Raw genomic sequence first — 21,567 nt, 5'->3', positions numbered from 1 at the left:
GGGTTTAACTGACTCAATTGTTGACTTGGGTTTGTCTAGCTCTGTTGGGATCTTATCGTCTTTGAGCTCGACCGACTTCTCGGCTTCTTCCTCATCATCGCTCTCATCGTCCGAATACTGTAGGGGACTGGGTTTAACTGACTCAATTGTTGACTTGGGTTTGTCTAGCTCTGTTGGGATCTTATCGTCTTTGAGCTCGACCGACTTTGGTTTTTCATCAGGCTTAATGGGAGATTTATCCCCAGCACTGATTGAAGGAGCTACCAAAGGAGCTGGCTGACTAATAGGTTTGTCTTGGGGTTTTGAAATTCCAAACTCCTCATCACTTTCATCGTCCGAATACTGAGTTGGGCTAGGTTTCACTGACTCAGCTGGTGACTTGGGCTTGTCTTCTTGCTTGGTTGGGACCTGTTCGTCTTTTATGCTTGCAAACGGATCAAATGGTTTGCTGGCCTGGCTATCTACTGAATCTACAATGGTGCTTACAGATTTGATGTTGGTTTGAATTGTTGTTGAACTTTCTTCTGCTTTGAAAGAAATAACTTCCCTAGGCTTTGTGTCTTCTTTGAGAGGAGATTTATCAGGAGCACCAGTGAAAGGAATTACACCAACAGGCTTGTCTTGGGGCTTTGGAACTTCTTTCTCATCATCGCTCTCATCGTCCGAATACTGTAGGGGACTGGGTTTAACTGACTCAATTGTTGACTTGGGTTTATCTAGCTCAGTTGGGATCTTATCGTCTTTGAGCTCGACCAACTTTGGTTTTTCATCAGGCTTAACGGGAGATTTATCCCCAGCACTGATTGAAGGAGCTACCAAAGGAGCTGGCTGACTAATAGGGTTGTCTTGGGGCTTTGAAATTCCAAACTCCTCATCACTTTCATCGTCCGAATACTGAGTTGGGCTAGGTTTCACTGACTCAGCTGGTGACTTGGGCTTGTCTTCTTGCTTGGTTGGGACCTGTTCGTCTTTTATGCTTGCAAACGGATCAAATGGTTTGCTGGCCTGGCTATCTACTGAATCTACAATGGTGCTTACGGATTTGACTTTGGTTTGAATTGTTGTTGAACTTTCTTCTGCTTTGAAAGAAATAACTTCCCTAGGCTTTGTATCTTCTTTGAGAGGAGATTTATCAGGAGCACCAGTGAAAGGAATTACACCAACAGGCTTGTCTTGGGGCTTTGGAACTTCTTCCTCATCATCGCTCTCATCGTCCGAATACTGTAGGGGACTGGGTTTAACTGACTCAATTGTTGACTTGGGTTTATCTAGCTCAGTTGGGATCTTATCGTCTTTGAGCTCGACCAACTTTGGTTTTTCATCAGGCTTAACGGGAGATTTATCCCCAGCACTGATTGAAGGAGCTACCAAAGGAGCTGGCTGACTAATAGGGTTGTCTTGGGGCTTTGAAATTCCAAACTCCTCATCACTTTCATCGTCCGAATACTGAGTTGGGCTAGGTTTCACTGACTCAGCTGGTGACTTGGGCTTGTCTTCTTGCTTGGTTGGGACCTGTTCGTCTTTTATGCTTGCAAACGGATCAAATGGTTTGCTGGCCTGGCTATCTACTGAATCTACAATGGTGCTTACGGATTTGATGTTGGTTTGAATTGTTGTTGAACTTTCTTCTGCTTTGAAAGAAATAACTTCCCTAGGCTTTGTAACTTCTTTGAGAGGAGATTTATCAGGAGCACCAGTGAAAGGAATTACACCAACTGGCTTGTCTTGGGGCTTTTGAACTTCTTCCTCATCATCGCTCTCATCGTCCGAGTACTGTAGGGGACTGGGTTTAACTGACTCAATTGTTGACTTGGGTTTGTCTAGCTCTGTTGGGATCTTATCGTCTTTGAGCTCGACCGACTTTGGTTTTTCATCAGGCTTAACGGGAGATTTATCCCCAGCACTGATTGAAGGAGCTACCAAAGGAGCTGGCTGACTAATAGGTTTGTCTTGGGGCTTTGAAATTCCAAACTCCTCATCACTTTCATCGTCAGAATACTGCGTTGGGGTTGGTTTCACTGACTCAGCTGGTGACTTGGGCTTGTCTTCTTGCTTGGTTGGGACCTGTTTGTCTTTTATGCTTGCAAACGGATCAAATGGTTTGCTGGCCTGGCTATCTACTGAATCTACAATGGTGCTTACGGATTTGACTTTGGTTTGAATTGTTGTTGAACTTTCTTCTGCTTTGAAAGAAATAACTTCCCTAGGCTTTGTATCTTCTTTGAGAGGAGATTTATCAGGAGCACCAGTGAAAGGAATTACACCAACTGGCTTGTCTTGGGGCTTTTGAACTTCTTCCTCATCATCGCTCTCATCGTCCGAGTGCTGTAGGGGACTGGGTTTAACTGACTCAATTGTTGACTTGGGTTTGTCTAGCTCTGTTGGGATCTTATCGTCTTTGAGCTCGACCGACTTTGGTTTTTCATCAGGCTTAACGGGAGATTTATCCCCAGCACTGATTGAAGGAGCTACCAAAGGAGCTGGCTGACTAATAGGTTTGTCTTGGGGCTTTGAAATTCCAAACTCCTCATCACTTTCATCGTCAGAATACTGCGTTGGGGTTGGTTTCACTGACTCAGCTGGTGACTTGGGCTTGTCTTCTTGCTTGGTTGGGACCTGTTTGTCTTTTATGCTTGCAAACGGATCAAATGGTTTGCTGGCCTGGCTATCTACTGAATCTACAATGGTGCTTACGGATTTGACTTTGGTTTGAATTGTTGTTGAACTTTCTTCTGCTTTGAAAGAAATAACTTCCCTAGGCTTTGTATCTTCTTTGAGAGGAGATTTATCAGGAGCACCAGTGAAAGGAATTACACCAACTGGCTTGTCTTGGGGCTTTTGAACTTCTTCCTCATCATCGCTCTCATCGTCCGAGTGCTGTAGGGGACTGGGTTTAACTGACTCAATTGTTGACTTGGGTTTGTCTAGCTCTGTTGGGATCTTATCGTCTTTGAGCTCGACCGACTTTGGTTTTTCATCAGGCTTAACGGGAGATTTATCCCCAGCACTGATTGAAGGAGCTACCAAAGGAGCTGGCTGACTAATAGGTTTGTCTTGGGGCTTTGAAATTCCAAACTCCTCATCGCTTTCATCGTCAGAATACTGCGTTGGGGTTGGTTTCACTGACTCAGCTGGTGACTTGGGCTTGTCTTCTTGCTTGGATGGGACCTGTTCGTCTTTTATGCTTGCAAACGGATCAAATGGTTTGCTGGCCTGGCTATCTACTGAATCTACAATGGTGCTTACAGATTTGATGTTGGTTTGAATTGTGGTTGAACTTTCTTCTGCTTTGAAAGAAATAACTTCCCTAGGCTTTGTAACTTCTTTGAGAGGAGATTTATCAGGAGCACCAGTGAAAGGAATTACACCAACAGGCTTGTCTTGGGGCTTTGGAACTTCTTCCTCATCATCGCTCTCATCGTCCGAATACTGTAGGGGACTGGGTTTAACTGACTCAATTGTTGACTTGGGTTTGTCTAGCTCTGTTGGGATCTTATCGTCTTTGAGCTCGACCGACTTTGGTTTTTCATCAGGCTTAACGGGAGATTTATCCCCAGCACTGATTGAAGGAGCTACCAAAGGAGCTGGCTGACTAATAGGTTTGTCTTGGGGCTTTGAAATTCCAAACTCCTCATCACTTTCATCGTCAGAATACTGAGTTGGGCTAGGTTTCACTGACTCAGCTGGTGACTTGGGCTTGTCTTCTTGCTTGGATGGGACCTGTTCGTCTTTTATGCTTGCAAACGGATCAAATGGTTTGCTGGCCTGGCTATCTACTGAATCTACAATGGTGCTTACGGATTTGATGTTGGTTTGAATTGTTGTTGAACTTTCTTCTGCTTTGAAAGAAATAACTTCCCTAGGCTTTGTATCTTCTTTGAGAGGAGATTTATCAGGAGCACCAGTGAAAGGAATTACACCAACTGGCTTGTCTTGGGGCTTTGGAACTTCTTCCTCATCATCGCTCTCATCGTCCGAATACTGTAGGGGACTGGGTTTAACTGACTCAATTGTTGACTTGGGTTTGTCTAGCTCTGTTGGGATCTTATCGTCTTTGAGCTCGACCGACTTTGGCTTTTCATCAGGCTTAACGGGAGATTTATCCCCAGCACTGATTGAAGGAGCTACCAAAGGAGCTGGCTGACTAATAGGTTTGTCTTGGGGCTTTGAAATTCCAAACTCCTCATCACTTTCATCGTCAGAATACTGCGTTGGGGTTGGTTTCACTGACTCAGCTGGTGACTTGGGCTTGTCTTCTTGCTTGGATGGGACCTGTTCGTCTTTTATGCTTGCAAGCGGATCAAATGGTTTGGTGGCCTGGCTATCTACTGAATCTACAATGGTGCTTACGGATTTCATGTTGGTTTGAATTGTTGTTGAACTTTCTTCTGCTTTGAAAGAAATAACTTCCCTAGGCTTTGTAACTTCTTTGAGAGGAGATTTATCAGGAGCACCAGTGAAAGGAATTATACCAACAGGCTTGTCTTGGGGCTTCGGAACTTCTTCCTCATTATCGCTCTCATCGTCCGAATACTGTAGAGGACTGGGTTTAACTGACTCAATTGTTGACTTGGGTTTATCTAGCTCTGTTGGGATCTTATCATCTTTGAGCTCGACCGACTTTGGTTTTTCATCAGGCTTAACGGGAGATTTATCCCCAGCACTGATTGAAGGAGCTACCAAAGGAGCTGGCTGACTAATAGGTTTGTCTTGGGGCTTTGAAATTCCAAACTCCTCATCACTTTCATCGTCAGAATACTGCGTTGGGGTTGGTTTCACTGACTCAGCTGGTGACTTGGGCTTGTCTTCTTGCTTGGATGGGACCTGTTCGTCTTTTATGCTTGCAAACGGATCAAATGGTTTGCTGGCCTGGCTATCTACTGAATCTACAATGGTGCTTACAGATTTGATGTTGGTTTGAATTGTTGTTGAACTTTCTTCTGCTTTGAAAGAAATAACTTCCCTAGGCTTTGTGTCTTCTTTGAGAGGAGATTTATCAGGAGCACCAGTGAAAGGAATTACACCAACAGGCTTGTCTTGGGGCTTTGGAACTTCTTCCTCATCATCGCTCTCATCGTCCGAATACTGTAGGGGACTGGGTTTAACTGACTCAATTGTTGACTTGTTTTTGTCTAGCTCTGTTGGGATCTTATCGTCTTTGAGCTCGACCGACTTTGGTTCTTCATCAGGCTTAACAGGAGATTTATCCCCAGCATTGATCGAAGGAGCTACCAAAGGAGCTGGCTGACTAATAGGTTTGTCTTGGGGCTTTGAAATTCCAAACTCCTCATCACTTTCATCGTCCGAATACTGAGTTGGGCTAGGTTTCACTGACTCAGCTGGTGACTTGGGCTTGTCTTCTTGCTTGGATGGGACCTGTTCGTCTTTTATGCTTGCAAACGGATCAAATGGTTTGCTGGCCTGGCTATCTACTGAATCTACAATGGTGCTTACAGATTTGATGTTGGTTTGAATTGTGGTTGAACTTTCTTCTGCTTTGAAAGAAATAACTTCCCTAGGCTTTGTATCTTCTTTGAGAGGAGATTTATCAGGAGCACCAGTGAAAGGAATTACACCAACAGGCTTGTCTTGGGGCTTTGGAACTTCTTCCTCATCATCGCTCTCATCGCCCGAGTACTGTAGGGGACTGGGTGTAACTGACTCAATTGTTGACTTGGGTTTGTCTAGCTCTGTTGGGATCTTATCGTCTTTGAGCTCGACCGACTTTGGTTCTTCATCAGGCTTAACAGGAGATTTATCCCCAGCATTGATTGAAGGAGCTACCAAAGGAGCTGGCTGACTAATAGGTTTGTCTTGGGGCTTTGAAATTCCAAACTCCTCATCACTTTCATCGTCCGAATACTGAGTTGGGCTAGGTTTCACTGACTCAGCTGGTGACTTGGGCTTGTCTTCTTGCTTGGATGGGACCTGTTCGTCTTTTATGCTTGCAAACGGATCAAATGGTTTGCTGGCCTGGCTATCTACTGAATCTACAATGGTGCTTACAGATTTGATGTTGGTTTGAATTGTTGTTGAACTTTCTTCTGCTTTGAAAGAAATAACTTCCCTAGGCTTTGTGTCTTCTTTGAGAGGAGATTTATCAGGAGCACCAGTGAAAGGAATTACACCAACAGGCTTGTCTTGGGGCTTTGGAACTTCTTCCTCATCATCGCTCTCATCGTCCGAATACTGTAGGGGACTGGGTTTAACTGACTCAATTGTTGACTTGGGTTTGTCTAGCTCTGTTGGGATCTTATCGTCTTTGAGCTCGACCGACTTTGGTTCTTCATCAGGCTTAACAGGAGATTTATCCCCAGCATTGATTGAAGGAGCTACCAAAGGAGCTGGCTGACTAATAGGTTTGTCTTGGGGCTTTGAAATTCCAAACTCCTCATCACTTTCATCGTCCGAATACTGAGTTGGGCTAGGTTTCACTGACTCAGCTGGTGACTTGGGCTTGTCTTCTTGCTTGGATGGGACCTGTTCGTCTTTTATGCTTGCAAACGGATCAAATGGTTTGCTGGCCTGGCTATCTACTGAATCTACAATGGTGCTTACAGATTTGATGTTGGTTTGAATTGTGGTTGAACTTTCTTCTGCTTTGAAAGAAATAACTTCCCTAGGCTTTGTATCTTCTTTGAGAGGAGATTTATCAGGAGCACCAGTGAAAGGAATTACACCAACAGGCTTGTATTGGGGCTTTGGAACTTCTTCCTCATCATCGCTCTCATCGCCCGAGTACTGTAGGGGACTGGGTGTAACTGACTCAATTGTTGACTTGGGTTTGTCTAGCTCTGTTGGGATCTTATCGTCTTTGAGCTCGACCGACTTTGGTTCTTCATCAGGCTTAACAGGAGATTTATCCCCAGCATTGATTGAAGGAGCTACCAAAGGAGCTGGCTGACTAATAGGTTTGTCTTGGGGCTTTGAAATTCCAAACTCCTCATCACTTTCATCGTCCGAATACTGAGTTGGGCTAGGTTTCACTGACTCAGCTGGTGACTTGGGCTTGTCTTCTTGCTTGGATGGGACCTGTTCGTCTTTTATGCTTGCAAACGGATCAAATGGTTTGCTGGCCTGGCTATCTACTGAATCTACAATGGTGCTTACGGATTTGACTTTGGTTTGAATTGTGGTTGAACTTTCTTCTGCTTTGAAAGAAATAACTTCCCTAGGCTTTGTATCTTCTTTGAGAGGAGATTTATCAGGAGCACCAGTGAAAGGAATTACACCAACAGGCTTGTCTTGGGGCTTTGGAACTTCTTCCTCATCATCGCTCTCATCGTCCGAATACTGTAGGGGACTGGGTTTAACTGACTCAATTGTTGACTTGGGTTTGTCTAGCTCTGTTGGGATCTTATCGTCTTTGAGCTCGACCGACTTTGGTTCTTCATCAGGCTTAACAGGAGATTTATCCCCAGCATTGATTGAAGGAGCTACCAAAGGAGCTGGCTGACTAATAGGTTTGTCTTGGGGCTTTGAAATTCCAAACTCCTCATCACTTTCATCGTCCGAATACTGAGTTGGGCTAGGTTTCACTGACTCAGCTGGTGACTTGGGCTTGTCTTCTTGCTTGGATGGGACCTGTTCGTCTTTTATGCTTGCAAACGGATCAAATGGTTTGCTGGCCTGGCTATCTACTGAATCTACAATGGTGCTTACAGATTTGATGTTGGTTTGAATTGTGGTTGAACTTTCTTCTGCTTTGAAAGAAATAACTTCCCTAGGCTTTGTATCTTCTTTGAGAGGAGATTTATCAGGAGCACCAGTGAAAGGAATTACACCAACAGGCTTGTCTTGGGGCTTTGGAACTTCTTCCTCATCATCGCTCTCATCGTCCGAATACTGTAGGGGACTGGGTTTAACTGACTCAATTGTTGACTTGGGTTTGTCTAGCTCTGTTGGGATCTTATCGTCTTTGAGCTCGACCGACTTTGGTTTTTCATTAGGCTTAACGGGAGATTTATCCCCAGCACTGATTAAAGGAGCTACCAAAGGAGCTGGCTGACTAACAGGTTTGTCTTGGGGCTTTGAAATTCCAAACTCCTCATCACTTTCATCGTCCGAATACTGAGTTGGGCTAGGTTTCACTGACTCAGCTGGTGACTTGGGCTTGTCTTCTTGCTTGGATGGGACCTGTTCGTCTTTTATGCTTGCAAACGGATCAAATGGTTTGCTGGCCTGGCTATCTACTGAATCTACAATGGTGCTTACAGATTTGATGTTGGTTTGAATTGTGGTTGAACTTTCTTCTGCTTTGAAAGAAATAACTTCCCTAGGCTTTGTATCTTCTTTGAGAGGAGATTTATCAGGAGCACCAGTGAAAGGAATTACACCAACAGGCTTGTCTTGGGGCTTTGGAACTTCTTCCTCATCATCGCTCTCATCGTCCGAATACTGTAGGGGACTGGGTTTAACTGACTCAATTGTTGACTTGGGTTTGTCTAGCTCTGTTGGGATCTTATCGTCTTTGAGCTCGACCGACTTTGGTTCTTCATCAGGCTTAACAGGAGATTTATCCCCAGCATTGATTGAAGGAGCTACCAAAGGAGCTGGCTGACTAACAGGTTTGTCTTGGGGCTTTGAAATTCCAAACTCCTCATCACTTTCATCGTCCGAATACTGAGTTGGGCTAGGTTTCACTGACTCAGCTGGTGACTTGGGCTTGTCTTCTTGCTTGGATGGGACCTGTTCGTCTTTTATGCTTGCAAACGGATCAAATGGTTTGCTGGCCTGGCTATCTACTGAATCTACAATGGTGCTTACAGATTTGATGTTGGTTTGAATTGTGGTTGAACTTTCTTCTGCTTTGAAAGAAATAACTTCCCTAGGCTTTGTATCTTCTTTGAGAGGAGATTTATCAGGAGCACCAGTGAAAGGAATTACACCAACAGGCTTGTCTTGGGGCTTTGGAACTTCTTCCTCATCATCGCTCTCATCGTCCGAATACTGTAGGGGACTGGGTTTAACTGACTCAATTGTTGACTTGGGTTTGTCTAGCTCTGTTGGGATCTTATCGTCTTTGAGCTCGACCGACTTTGGTTTTTCATTAGGCTTAACGGGAGATTTATCCCCAGCACTGATTAAAGGAGCTACCAAAGGAGCTGGCTGACTAACAGGTTTGTCGTGGGGCTTTGAAATTCCAAACTCCTCATCACTTTCATCGTCCGAATACTGAGTTGGGCTAGGTTTCACTGACTCAGCTGGTGACTTGGGCTTGTCTTCTTGCTTGGTTGGGACCTGTTCGTCTTTTATGCTTGCAAACGGATCAAATGGTTTGCTGGCCTGGCTATCTACTGAATCTACAATGGTGCTTACAGATTTGATGTTGGTTTGAATTGTGGTTGAACTTTCTTCTGCTTTGAAAGAAATAACTTCCCTAGGCTTTGTAACTTCTTTGAGAGGAGATTTATCAGGAGCACCAGTGAAAGGAATTACACCAACAGGCTTGTCTTGGGGCTTTGGAACTTCTTCCTCATCATCGCTCTCATCGTCGGAATACTGTAGGGGACTGGGTTTAACTGACTCAATTGTTGACTTGGGTTTGTCTAGCTCTGTTGGGATCTTATCGTCTTTGAGCTCGACCGACTTTGGTTTTTCATTAGGCTTAACGGGAGATTTATCCCCAGCACTGATTAAAGGAGCTACCAAAGGAGCTGGCTGACTAAAAGGTTTGTCTTGGGGCTTTGAAATTTCAAACTCCTCATCACTTTCATCGTCAGAATACTGCATTGGGGTTGGTTTCACTGACTCAGCTGGTGACTTGGGCTTGTCTTCTTGCTTGGTTGGGACCTGATCGTCTTTTACGCTTGCAAACGGATCAAATGGTTTGCTGGCCTGGCTATCTAATGAATCTACAATGGTGCTTACGGATTTCATGTTGGTTTGAATTGTGGTTGAACTTTCTTCTGCTTTGAAAGAAATAACTTCCCTAGGCTTTGTATCTTCTTTGAGAGGAGATTTATCAGGAGCACCAGTGAAAGGAATTACACCAACAGGCTTGTCTTGGGGCTTTGGAACTTCTTCCTCATCATCGCTCTCATCGTCCGAATACTGTAGGGGACTGGGTTTAACTGACTCAATTGTTGACTTGGGTTTATCTAGCTCTGTTGGGATCTTATCGTCTTTGAGCTCGACCGACTTTGGTTTTTCATCAGGCTTAACGGGAGATTTATCCCCAGAACTGATTGAAGGAGCTACCAAAGGAGCTGGCTGACTAATAGGTTTGTCTTGGGGCTTTGAAATTCCAAACTCCCCATCACTTTCATCGTCAGAATACTGCGTTGGGGTTGGTTTCACTGACTCAGCTGGTGACTTGGGCTTGTCTTCTTGCTTGGTTGGGACCTGTTCGTCTTTTACGCTTGCAAACGGATCAAATGGCTTGCTGGCCTGGCTATCTACTGAATCTACAATGGTGCTTACAGATTTGATGTTGGTTTGAATTGTTGTTGAACTTTCTTCTGCTTTGAAAGAAATAACTTCCCTAGGCTTTGTATCTTCTTTAAGAGGAGATTTATCAGGAGCACCAGTGAAAGGAATTTCTCCAACAGGCTTGTCTTGGGGCTTCGGAACTTCATCCTCATCATCGCTCTCATCGTCCGAATACTGTAGGGGACTGGGTTTAACTGACTCAATTGTTGACTTGGGTTTGTCTAGCTCTGTTGGGATCTTATCGTCTTTGAGCTCGACCGACTTTGGTTTTTCATCAGGCTTAACGGGAGATTTATCCCCAGCACTGATTGAAGGAGCTACGAAAGGAGCTGGCTGACTAACAGGTTTGTCTTGGGGCTTTGAAATTCCAAGCTCCTCATCACTTTCATCGTCAGAATACTGCGTTGGGGTTGGTTTCACTGACTCAGCTGGTGACTTGGGCTTGTCTTCTTGCTTGGTTGGGACCTGTTCGTCTTTTACGCTTGCAAACGGATCAAATGGTTTGCTGGCCTGGCTATCTACTGAATCTACAATGGTGCTTACGGATTTGATTTTTGTTTGAATTGTTGTTGAACTTTCTTCTGCTTTGAAAGAAATAACTTCCCTAGGCTTTGTATCTTCTTTGAGAGGAGATTTATCAGGAGCACCAGTGAAAGGAATTACTCCAACAGGCTTGTCGTGGGGCTTTGGAACTTCTTCCTCATTATCGCTCTCATCGTCCGAATGCTGTAGGGGACTGGGTTTTACTGACTCAATTGTTGACTTGGGTTTGTCTAGCTCTGTTGGGATCTTATCGTCTTTGAGCTCGACCGACTTTGGTTTCTCATCAGGCTTAACGGGAGATTTATCCCCAGCACTGATTGAAGGAGCTACCAAAGGAGCTGGCTGACTAACAGGTTTGTCGTGGGGCTTTGAAATTCCATCCTCCTCATCACTTTCATCGTCAGAATGCTGCGTTGAGGTTGGTTTCACTGACTCAGCTGGTGACTTGGGCTTGTCTTCTTGCTTGGTTGGGACCTGTTCGTCTTTTACGCTTGCAAACGGATCAAATGGTTTGCTGGCCTGGCTATCTACTGAATCTACAATAGTGCTTACGGATTTGATGTTGGTTTGAATTGTGGTTGAACTTTCTTCTGCTTTGAAAGAAATAACTTCCCTAGGCTTTGTATCTTCTTTGAGAGGAGATTTATCAGGAGCACCAGTGAAAGGAATTACTCCAACAGGCTTGTCTTGGGGCTTCGGAACTTCATCCTCATCATCGCTCTCATCGTCCGAATACTGTAGGGGACTGGGTTTTACTGACTCAATTGTTAACTTGGGTTTGTCTAGCTCTGTTGGGATCTTATCGTCTTTGAGCTCGACCGACTTTGGTTTTTCATCAGGCTTAACGGGAGATTTATCCCCAGCACTGATTGAAGGAGCTACCAAAGGAGCTGGCTGACTAACAGGTTTGTCTTGGGGCTTTGAAATTCCAAACTCCTCATCACTTTCATCGTCAGAATACTGCGTTGGGGTTGGTTTCACTGACTCAGCTGGCGACTTGGGCTTGTCTTCTTGTTTGGTTGGGACCTGTTCGTCTTTTAAGCTTGCAAACGGATCAAATGGTTTGCTGGCCTGGCTATCTACTGAATCTACAATGGTGCTTACAGATTTGATGTTGGTTTGAATTGTTGTTGAACTTTCTTCTGCTTTGAAAGAAATAACTTCCCTAGGCTTTGTATCTTCTTTGAGAGGAGAGTTATCAGGAGCACCAGTGAAAGGAATTACTCCAACAGGCTTGTCTTGAGGCTTCGGAACTTCTTCCTCATCATCGCTCTCATCGTCCGAATACTGTAGGGGACTGGGTTTAACTGACTCAATTGTTGACTTGGGTTTGTCTAGCTCTGTTGGGATCTTATCGTCTTTGAGCTCGACCGACTTTGGTTTTTCATCAGGCTTAACGGGAGATTTATCCCCAGCACTGATTGAAGGAGCTACCAAAGGAGCTGGCTGACTAATAGGTTTGTCTTGGGGCTTTGAAATTCCAAACTCCTCATCACTTTCATCGTCAGAATACTGCGTTGGGGTTGGTTTCACTGACTCAGCTGGTGACTTGGGCTTGTCTTCTTGCTTGGATGGGACCTGTTCGTCTTTTATGCTTGCAAACGGATCAAATGGTTTGCTGGCCTGGCTATCTACTGAATCTACAATGGTGCTTACAGATTTGATGTTGGTTTGAATTGTGGTTGAACTTTCTTCTGCTTTGAAAGAAATAACTTCCCTAGGCTTTGTATCTTTTTTAAAAGGAGATTTATCAGGAGCACCAGTGAAAGGAATTACACCAACAGGCTTGTCTTGGGGCTTTGGAACTTCTTCCTCATCATCGCTCTCATCGTCCGAATACTGTTGGGGACTGGGTTTAACTGACTCAATTATTGACTTGGGTTTGTCTAGCTCTGTTGGGATCTTATCGTCTTTGAGCTCGATCGACTTTGGTTTTTCATCAGGCTTAACGGGAGATTTATCCCCAGCATTGATTGAAGGAGCTACCAAAGGAGCTGGCTGACTAATAGGTTTGTCTTGGGGCTTTGAAATTCCAAACTCCTCATCACTTTCATCGTCAGAATACCGCGTTGAGGTTGGTTTCACTGTCTTAGCTGGTGACTTGGGCTTGTCTGCTTGCTTGGTTTGGACCTGTTCGTCTTTTAAGCTTGCAAACGATTCAAATGGTTTGCTGGCCTGGTTATCTACTGAATCTACAATGGTGCTTACAGATTTGATGTTGGTTTGAATTGTGGTTGAACTTTCTTCTGCTTTGAAAGAAATAACTTCCCTAGGCTTTGTATCTTCTTTGAGAGGATATTTATCAGGAGCACCAGTGAAAGGAATTATACCAACACGCTTGTCTTGGGGCTTTGGAACTTCTTCCTCATTATCGCTCTCATCGTCCGAATACTGTAGGGGACTGGGTTTAACTGACTCAATTGTTGACTTGGGTTTGTCTAGCTCTGTTGGGATCTTATCGTCTTTGAGCTCGACCGACTTTGGTTTTTCATCAGGCTTAACGGGAGATTTATCCCCAGCACTGATTGAAGGAGCTACCAAAGGAGCTGGCTGACTAATAGGTTTGTCTTGGGGCTTTGAAATTCCAAACTCCCCATCACTTTCATCGTCAGAATACTGCGTTGGGGTTGGTTTCACTGACTCAGCTGGTGACTTGGGCTTGTCTTCTTGCTTGGCTGGGACCTGTTCGTCTTTTAAGCTTGCAAACGGATCAAATGGTTTGCTGGCCTGGCTATCTACTGAATCTACAATATTGCTTACGGATTTGATTTTGGTTTGAATTGTTGTTGAACTTTCTTCTGCTTTGAAAGAAATAACTTCCCTAGGCTTTGTATCTTCTTTGAGAGGAGATTTATAAGGAGCACCAGTGAAAGGAATTACACCAACAGGCTTGTCTTGGGGCTTTGGAACTTCTTCCTCATCATCGCTCTCATCGTCCGAATACTGTAGGGGACTGGGTTTAACTGACTCAATTGTTGACTTGGGTTTATCTAGCTCTGTTGGGATCTTATCGTCTTTGAGCTCGACCATCTTTGGTTTTTCATCAGGCTTAACGGGAGATTTATCCCCAGCACTGATTGAAGGAGCTACCAAAGGAGCTGGCTGACTAATAGGTTTGTCTTGGGGCTTTGAAATTCCAAACTCCCCATCACTTTCATCGTCAGAATACTGCGTTGGGGTTGGTTTCACTGACTCAGCTGGTGACTTGGGCTTGTCTTCTTGCTTGGCTGGGACCTGTTCGTCTTTTAAGCTTGCAAACGGATCAAATGGTTTTCTGGCCTGGCTATCTACTGAATCTACAATATTGCTTACGGATTTGATTTTGGTTTGAATTGTTGTTGAACTTTCTTCTGCTTTGAAAGAAATAACTTCCCTAGGCTTTGTATCTTCTTTGAGAGGAGATTTATAAGGAGCACCAGTGAAAGGAATTACACCAACAGGCTTGTCTTGGGGCTTCGGAACTTCTTCCTCATCATCGCTCTCATCGTCCGAATACTGTAGGGGACTGGGTTTAACTGACTCAATTGTTGACTTGGGTTTATCTAGCTCTGTTGGGATCTTATCGTCTTTGAGCTCGACCATCTTTGGTTTTTCATCAGGCTTAACGGGAGATTTATCCCCAGCACTGATTGAAGGAGCTACCAAAGGAGCTGGCTGACTAATAGGTTTGTCTTGGGGCTTTGAAATTCCAAACTCCTCATCACTTTCATCGTCAGAATACTGTGTTGGGGTTGGTTTCACTGACTCAGCTGGTGACTTGGGCTTGTCTTCTTGCTTGGATGGGACCTGTTCGTCTTTTATGCTTGCAAACGGATCAAATGGTTTGCTGGCCTGGCTATCTATTGAATCTACAATGGTGCTTACGGATTTGATTTTGGTTTGAATTGTTGTTGAACTTTCTTCTGCTTTGAAAGAAATAACTTCCCTAGGCTTTGTATCTTCTTTGAGAGGAGATTTATCAGGAGCACCAGTGAAAGGAATTACACCAACAGGCTTGTCTTGGGGCTTCGGAACTTCTTCCTCATCATCGCTCTCATCGTCCGAATACTGTAGGGGACTGGGTTTAACTGACTCAATTGTTGCCTTGGGTTTGTCTAGCTCTGTTGGGATCTTATCGTCTTTGAGCTCGACCGACTTTGGTTTTTCATCAGGCTTAACGGGAGATTTATCCGCAGCACTGATTGAAGGAGCTACCAAAGGAGCTGGCTGACTAATAGGTTTGTCTTGGGGCTTTGAAATTCCAAACTCCCCATCACTTTCATCGTCAGAATACTGCGTTGGGGTTGGTTTCACTGACTCAGCTGGTGACTTGGGCTTGTCTTCTTGCTTGGCTGGGACCTGTTCGTCTTTTAAGCTTGCAAACGGATCAAATGGTTTGCTGGCCTGGCTATCTACTGAATCTACAATGGTGCTTACGGATTTGATTTTGGTTTGAATTGTTGTTGAACTTTCTTCTGCTTTGAAAGAAATAACTTCCCTAGGCTTTGTATCTTCTTTGAGAGGAGATTTATAAGGAGCACCAGTGAAAGGAATTACACCAACAGGCTTGTCTTGGGGCTTCGGAACTTCTTCCTCATCATCGCTCTCATCGTCCGAATACTGTAGGGGACTGGGTTTAACTGACTCAATTGTTGACTTGGGTTTATCTAGCTCTGTTGGGATCTTATCGTCTTTGAGCTCGACCATCTTTGGTTTTTCATCAGGCTTAACGGGAGATTTATCCCCAGCACTGATTGAAGGAGCTACCAAAGGAGCTGGCTGACTAATAGGTTTGTCTTGGGGCTTTGAAATTCCAAACTCCTCATCACTTTCATCGTCAGAATACTGTGTTGGGGTTGGTTTCACTGACTCAGCTGGTGACTTGGGCTTGTCTTCTTGCTTGGATGGGACCTGTTCGTCTTTTATGCTTGCAAACGGATCAAATGGTTTGCTGGCCTGGCTATCTATTGAATCTACAATGGTGCTTACGGATTTGATTTTGGTTTGAATTGTTGTTGAACTTTCTTCTGCTTTGAAAGAAATAACTTCCCTAGGCTTTGTATCTTCTTTGAGAGGAGATTTATCAGGAGCACCAGTGAAAGGAATTACACCAACAGGCTTGTCTTGGGGCTTCGGAACTTCTTCCTCATCATCGCTCTCATCGTCCGAATACTGTAGGGGACTGGGTTTAACTGACTCAATTGTTGCCTTGGGTTTGTCTAGCTCTGTTGGGATCTTATCGTCTTTGAGCTCGACCGACTTTGGTTTTTCATCAGGCTTAACGGGAGATTTATCCCCAGCACTGATTAAAGGAGCTACCAAAGGAGCTGGCTGACTAATAAGTTTGTCTTGGGGCTTTGAGATTCCAAACTCCCCATCACTTTCATCGTCAGAATACTGCGTTGGGGTTGGTTTCACTGACTCAGCTGGTGACTTGGGCTTGTCTTCTTGCTTGGCTGGGACCTGTTCGTCTTTTAAGCTTGCAAACGGATCAAATGGTTTGCTGGCCTGGCTATCTACTGAATCTACAATGGTGCTTACGGATTTGATGTTGGTTTGAATTGTTGTTGAACTTTCTTCTGCTTTGAAAGAAATAACTTCCCTAGGCTTTGTATCTTCTTTGAGAGGAGATTTATCAGGAGCACCAGTGAAAGGAATTACTCCAACAGGCTTGTCTTGAGGCTTCGGAACTTCTTCCTCATCATCGCTCTCATCGTCCGAATACTGTAGGGGACTGGGTTTAACTGACTCAATCTTTGACTTGGGTTTGTCTAGCTCTGTTGGGATCTTATCGTCTTTGAGCTCGACCGACTTTGGTTTTTCATCAGGCTTAACGGGAGATTTATCCCCAGCACTGATTGAAGGAGCTACCAAAGGAGCTGGCTGACTAATAAGTTTGTCTTGGGGCTTTGAGATTTCAAACTGCTCATCATTTTCATCGTCCGAATACTGCATTCTGCTGGGTTTTACTGACTCAGCTGGGAATTTTGTTAGTTCTGATTTTTGTGTCGCTTGGACAACTTTAGTTGCATCAAGAATATACCTGTCCTCGATTTTCGATAAATGCTTTAGTTTGCTTGCTTTTCTGAGATTATCCAGCTCTTCATCGCTATCACTTTCAACTTTCACTTTATCTAAATTAGTATTCATTTCAGACGGAAACCTATTTTGTGTGTTATCAGTCATTGAAACGACGGTCTTGGAGACCAAGCTCGTTTGCAGCTCGTCTGATGTATCGTTAGTAGGAAACTTTACGTGTATATCTTTTTCTAAGTTTTGGTTACCTTTTAGTGCTGTTACCTGTGATCTATGCTCAACCAGCTTATCCATTTTCGCTTCGTGTATATTAGCTACGTGGACAAACTGCCTAGTATCCGCAATGTCAGTTTTCGAAATGGAATGTAATCGCTCGAGGGTATGTGCAATTTTTGGAAACTCTACGACTTTTGTGTCTTTAATAAATTCTGTTGGAAATTCTTGTTTATCACATTCTGTTAAAAATCTAATTTGACTATCGGCAATCCCTGTTAGATCTTCATGTAAAATACTCTTTGCCCTAAATTCCTTAACTCCCTTTGTAATAACGACGTCATTGATTTCATGTTCCAGAAACATTGCCGTTGCAGATTTGTCATCTTTTGTAAATGGAGAAGTTTCCGCTTCTTGTTGCCTTTCAAAGACCTTTGCCATATCTGAGATTGTGCGCTTTGAGCATTTCTTTTCACATACGTCTTCGAGATTTTCTGTACTGCTGCTTGGCTTTTCTGCAGAAGAAACGGGAGAGTGTACCTTTTGCTCTGGTAAACGCTTAGAGCCCAAACCATCTAAAATAAGATCGGCATCGCTTAAAATTTGCTGCTCTATGGATAAAACGTCTGCCTTACGGTCTAGGATTACTCGTTTTCGTGGACTAAAGGGTTTGGCCTCTAGGCTTGCTATGGGGTATCTGCGTTCAATGTCTTGCACAACTTCCCTCACCTTTGGTAATGTCTCAGTTCTATCCATATCTTCTAAGTCTAAGTGCTTTTCAACAGTTTCAGTTAAAATCTTTCCAGGTACCTGTTCTACTTGCCTATTTAAATCTATTACCTGTTCTGTTAAAGTCTTTTCTGTTTCACATAAGTCTTCAGCCACTACAAAAGCCTTGCGCTTCTCACAAACTTTTTCACAAACTTCTTCCTCAATCTCTTTTAGGCCAAGACCCACATTCTCCATGGCTTCGATGGGTGAAAGCTTAACTACCTCAACGGGTAATTCACACTTAATTAACTTTTCCAGGGCCAAGTCGGCTGGCGTTAGTATTTGCTTTTCTAGCTCTACTACATCAGATTCCTTAATATCTTCGTTTGGCTGCCTTTTCTGCACGGCAAATGGAATGGCCGACACCGCTGTACTGCAGATCTTATCCTCTATGCTCTGCACCACCTGTCGCACCACTGGCACATTTTCGCCTATATATTTTGGAATCAGAGTGGGTTGCTTGCCAATTGACTCCAATGATTCAGTGCTTCCACTGCTTTCCAAGCGCATTATCTCGCGTCTGACATCGCCACAGCCCATAATGTGCTCTAAATACTCTCTATCACTGGCAGTTTTCTCTGCGTCTGCATTAACATCTACTGATGGCTTTTCTTTCAGCTCCTTCTTCAACTGATCTTGCTCTGGAATAGTCAAGTCTACTTTGGTGCGATCTATTTGTGCTGTCAGGGTCGTCGTTGTTGTCATCTTCGGTGTTTGACTACTTGTACTCATTTCTGTAAATGAGGTAGTGTCTTGTGAGTACAATTTCTGAATATCGGGAAGAGCTACCATACTATGAAGCAGCTTATCAGGTTCATCGGTTTTTGTAAAGGTTTCGGGTTTTACACTATGAACACTGAAGTGCTCTGTTTGAGGCATTCCGGGGATGGCAAAATATGGTTTGGTAGAAGTAGAGTAGAAAACATGACAATAGAAACACAGTTAACACCAATAAAAAATAAAATCGTATGTTCCTTAGAGTGGGTTAGTCTATGTACACAGTGCAATTGACTTGCAGTATTACAGACATATGTACTTACAAGTAAGTAAATATATATGCATATATTTTTACTACAAGCTTTACGCCCAAAACCCAGCAGTAGGCACAAACATGCACTTAATGCTTATGCTTTAGTATTTAATTGAGAAGCGAAATCAAAATATCTGTTTCGCAATTAACAGATGTCAGAAGGAGCTTAGCTGAACCAAACCAAACTTTTAGTTTGGCTAAGCTGAGCTGAGCAGCATTAGGTCTCATAAGTACGCTGCATATGAGGTCGTGGATTATTGGGACCATTTCTGCTTGCTTGGATGCTGCACAAAATTCAATGCTTCGAGTCAAGTTCTTGAGCTGAGCTGATTACGTTTGCATATTTTGGTTTTGCAAATATTTAAGCAATGTTTATGTTGATTACAAAATCAGAAAGCAAAATAAGCTGATATTGCAAGTTAAACAACAAACCACGACATCATATGTCACATACTCGTACAATATTAAATGCTTTCAATAAACAACTAATGACAAGAAGCGCGCTGGGTTGGTGGGTCTGGGTGCAAACAAATCAAATGTTGACTATATGGTGTGGCTATATAATTGTTGCTGTTGGCTTTTAAAATCGCAAACTATGACAAAGGGTACGAATACGAGTCTAAAATGCTATACACTATATTAAGATGCTACAGTGAGATCTTGATGTGGCTCGACTTAACATTCAGTTACAGTTCAATATTATTATATATATGGTAAGAATATGCTTTTTCGTCAAGGATTGATAAAGTTACGAAAAGCAACTGAAGAGATAATTATTTGCGAGAAACAAATCAAACATAAACATTGCAAACTGAAGGCCATGGTGGTTTATTGGAGTGTTCTTCGGTGAATCCTCATATGGAGACAGAAAGACGACTGGTGGTCACCCAGCTCCTTGCTGATCCCAATACGGGTGAGGTTTCAATTTTTTTTTTAATTTCGGAAATTCAAAAGTATGCCAAAAGTGTTTATCTTAATGAAAAAAACCTTAGTAATTGCTAAACGAATGTTAATATAAGTAGTATTGTAGGTAATATGAATTGGCTTATCCATAGATTACATCTATGGACGGTTAAGTACGAGTATAGTAACAGGGTTATTACATAGGTTAAACACAAATCGAATTATTTAAGATGTAGCTTGCGGTAGTTGAAAACATAAACTCAATTGCTTAAATATTTGTTTAAAATTGCAAACGTAATTGTTATACCATAAGAGTTGAAAGGACAACAATAAAAGAGACCTATCTGAAAACGATACCCATCATAGATGTATAAACATATTTCCTATAATTGTGGCAACTTTTCAAATTGATTGCAATTATAAATCAGAACTTACCATTAAAATATAATAGACTTAAATTTACTTTAAAGCTCGGTTTAGCTTATTGAAACAGTTTATTCCGCTGCGCATTGAATGAACCACGATCACAAACAACACAGTCCACTTTTTTACAAAATTATTAGTCTTGTAAATTGAAACAAGAGTTTTTGATTTGCTTCTTTGAACAGAAAGACGCGTTCTGTAAATGTTTTGGATTGCGCGAACTTGGGGAATTCAAAACCGTGACTAAATCTGCACGAAGGCGCGTTTATCACTGTACTGCAAGAATGCCAGAAGCAAATTAAATTAAGTATACGCCACCGCTCTGCATTAGCAAGCTAGCTGCCCCCTGAACCTATGACATAAGTGCGCAAGAGTCGGCGTTCTCACCACCTTGCGGAGGATTGAACAGCCACAAATTATATAAAGAACCAGTGGGAAATTCTATTAACTGTGAAAGTCTTTCGAGGGCTAATGGACTAATAGGCTTTTTGTGGTTAACGGAAAAGTATCACGATCGGCAAGTCTTTTAGTAATAATAAGTTATTGTATCGATTCGTGGCTCGATATATTGATTGACTGGCCCACTGACATTGACACCACCGAATGTTATGCATACACTGCGTAGAACGGCGCCAGACAGGCAATTATACATGTTTCTACGACCTTTCGTCAGTGTTAACGTAATTGGATTATCTGAACCTAAACAACATTTCTAGAAGTAAGTATCTGCGAGATTTCGTGTTCACATTCATTCATTGCGCTTTAGTTTTTCGTTTGTTATCTCAGGATTCAGCGATCCATTATTAGTTTTAATTTATGGCCTTTTTGCTGCCGCACTTACAGACTTTTTTGATTAAGATACACACAGTAGCAGTTTGCCGTTCGAGTTTAAAGATACAGTTTGACTAACTAACAGTTCTTAGATCGCAATTGTTTAATGGTTGAATGGTACTTTGCATACAAAAAGCCTTTGGATTTAAATCAAGACGAAATGTAAAGGAACAGAGAATAGTGGGAGTAACGGAATGGGATAAAACTGAAAACGGTTCAAGAAACACTACGGATTGTGACAAAACTTTAAAAAAATCGATATAAATGAAGAGGTGGACAAAAATAATGATTACAGATTTATATTCTTTTACCAAAAAAGGCAAAACGTAAAAAATATAAAGAAAGTTTACATAACAATTACAAATTGCATATAAATTGAGCATAGAGGCAGCCACCCATTTCAAGAC

General features: G+C 42.9%; 2 protein-coding genes across 2 annotated transcripts in view; both read right to left on the bottom strand.

The window, feature by feature from the left end:
- LOC108086977 (microtubule-associated protein futsch-like) overlaps positions 1 to 21,542 on the bottom strand; it is a 40,809-nt gene extending 19,267 nt beyond the window's left edge. Inside the window, exon 1 of the mRNA XM_043207338.1 lies at positions 132 to 21,542. Within this exon, the coding sequence (XP_043063273.1) occupies positions 132 to 18,852 (18,721 nt within the window). The 5' untranslated portion in view covers positions 18,853 to 21,542. The remainder of the gene's footprint in view (positions 1 to 131) is intronic.
- The window catches only part of LOC108096302 (ankyrin-2), a 64,618-nt gene that overhangs the window by 20,119 nt on the left and 22,932 nt on the right, over positions 1 to 21,567 (bottom strand).

The sequence above is a fragment of the Drosophila ficusphila genome, unplaced genomic scaffold, assembly GCF_018152265.1.
Source record: "Drosophila ficusphila isolate 14025-0441.05 unplaced genomic scaffold, ASM1815226v1 contig_106, whole genome shotgun sequence".
Taxonomy (NCBI): domain Eukaryota; kingdom Metazoa; phylum Arthropoda; class Insecta; order Diptera; family Drosophilidae; genus Drosophila; species Drosophila ficusphila.
The sequence above is the reverse complement of the archived record's forward strand: the minus strand, read 5'-3'. Positions and strand labels throughout refer to the sequence as shown.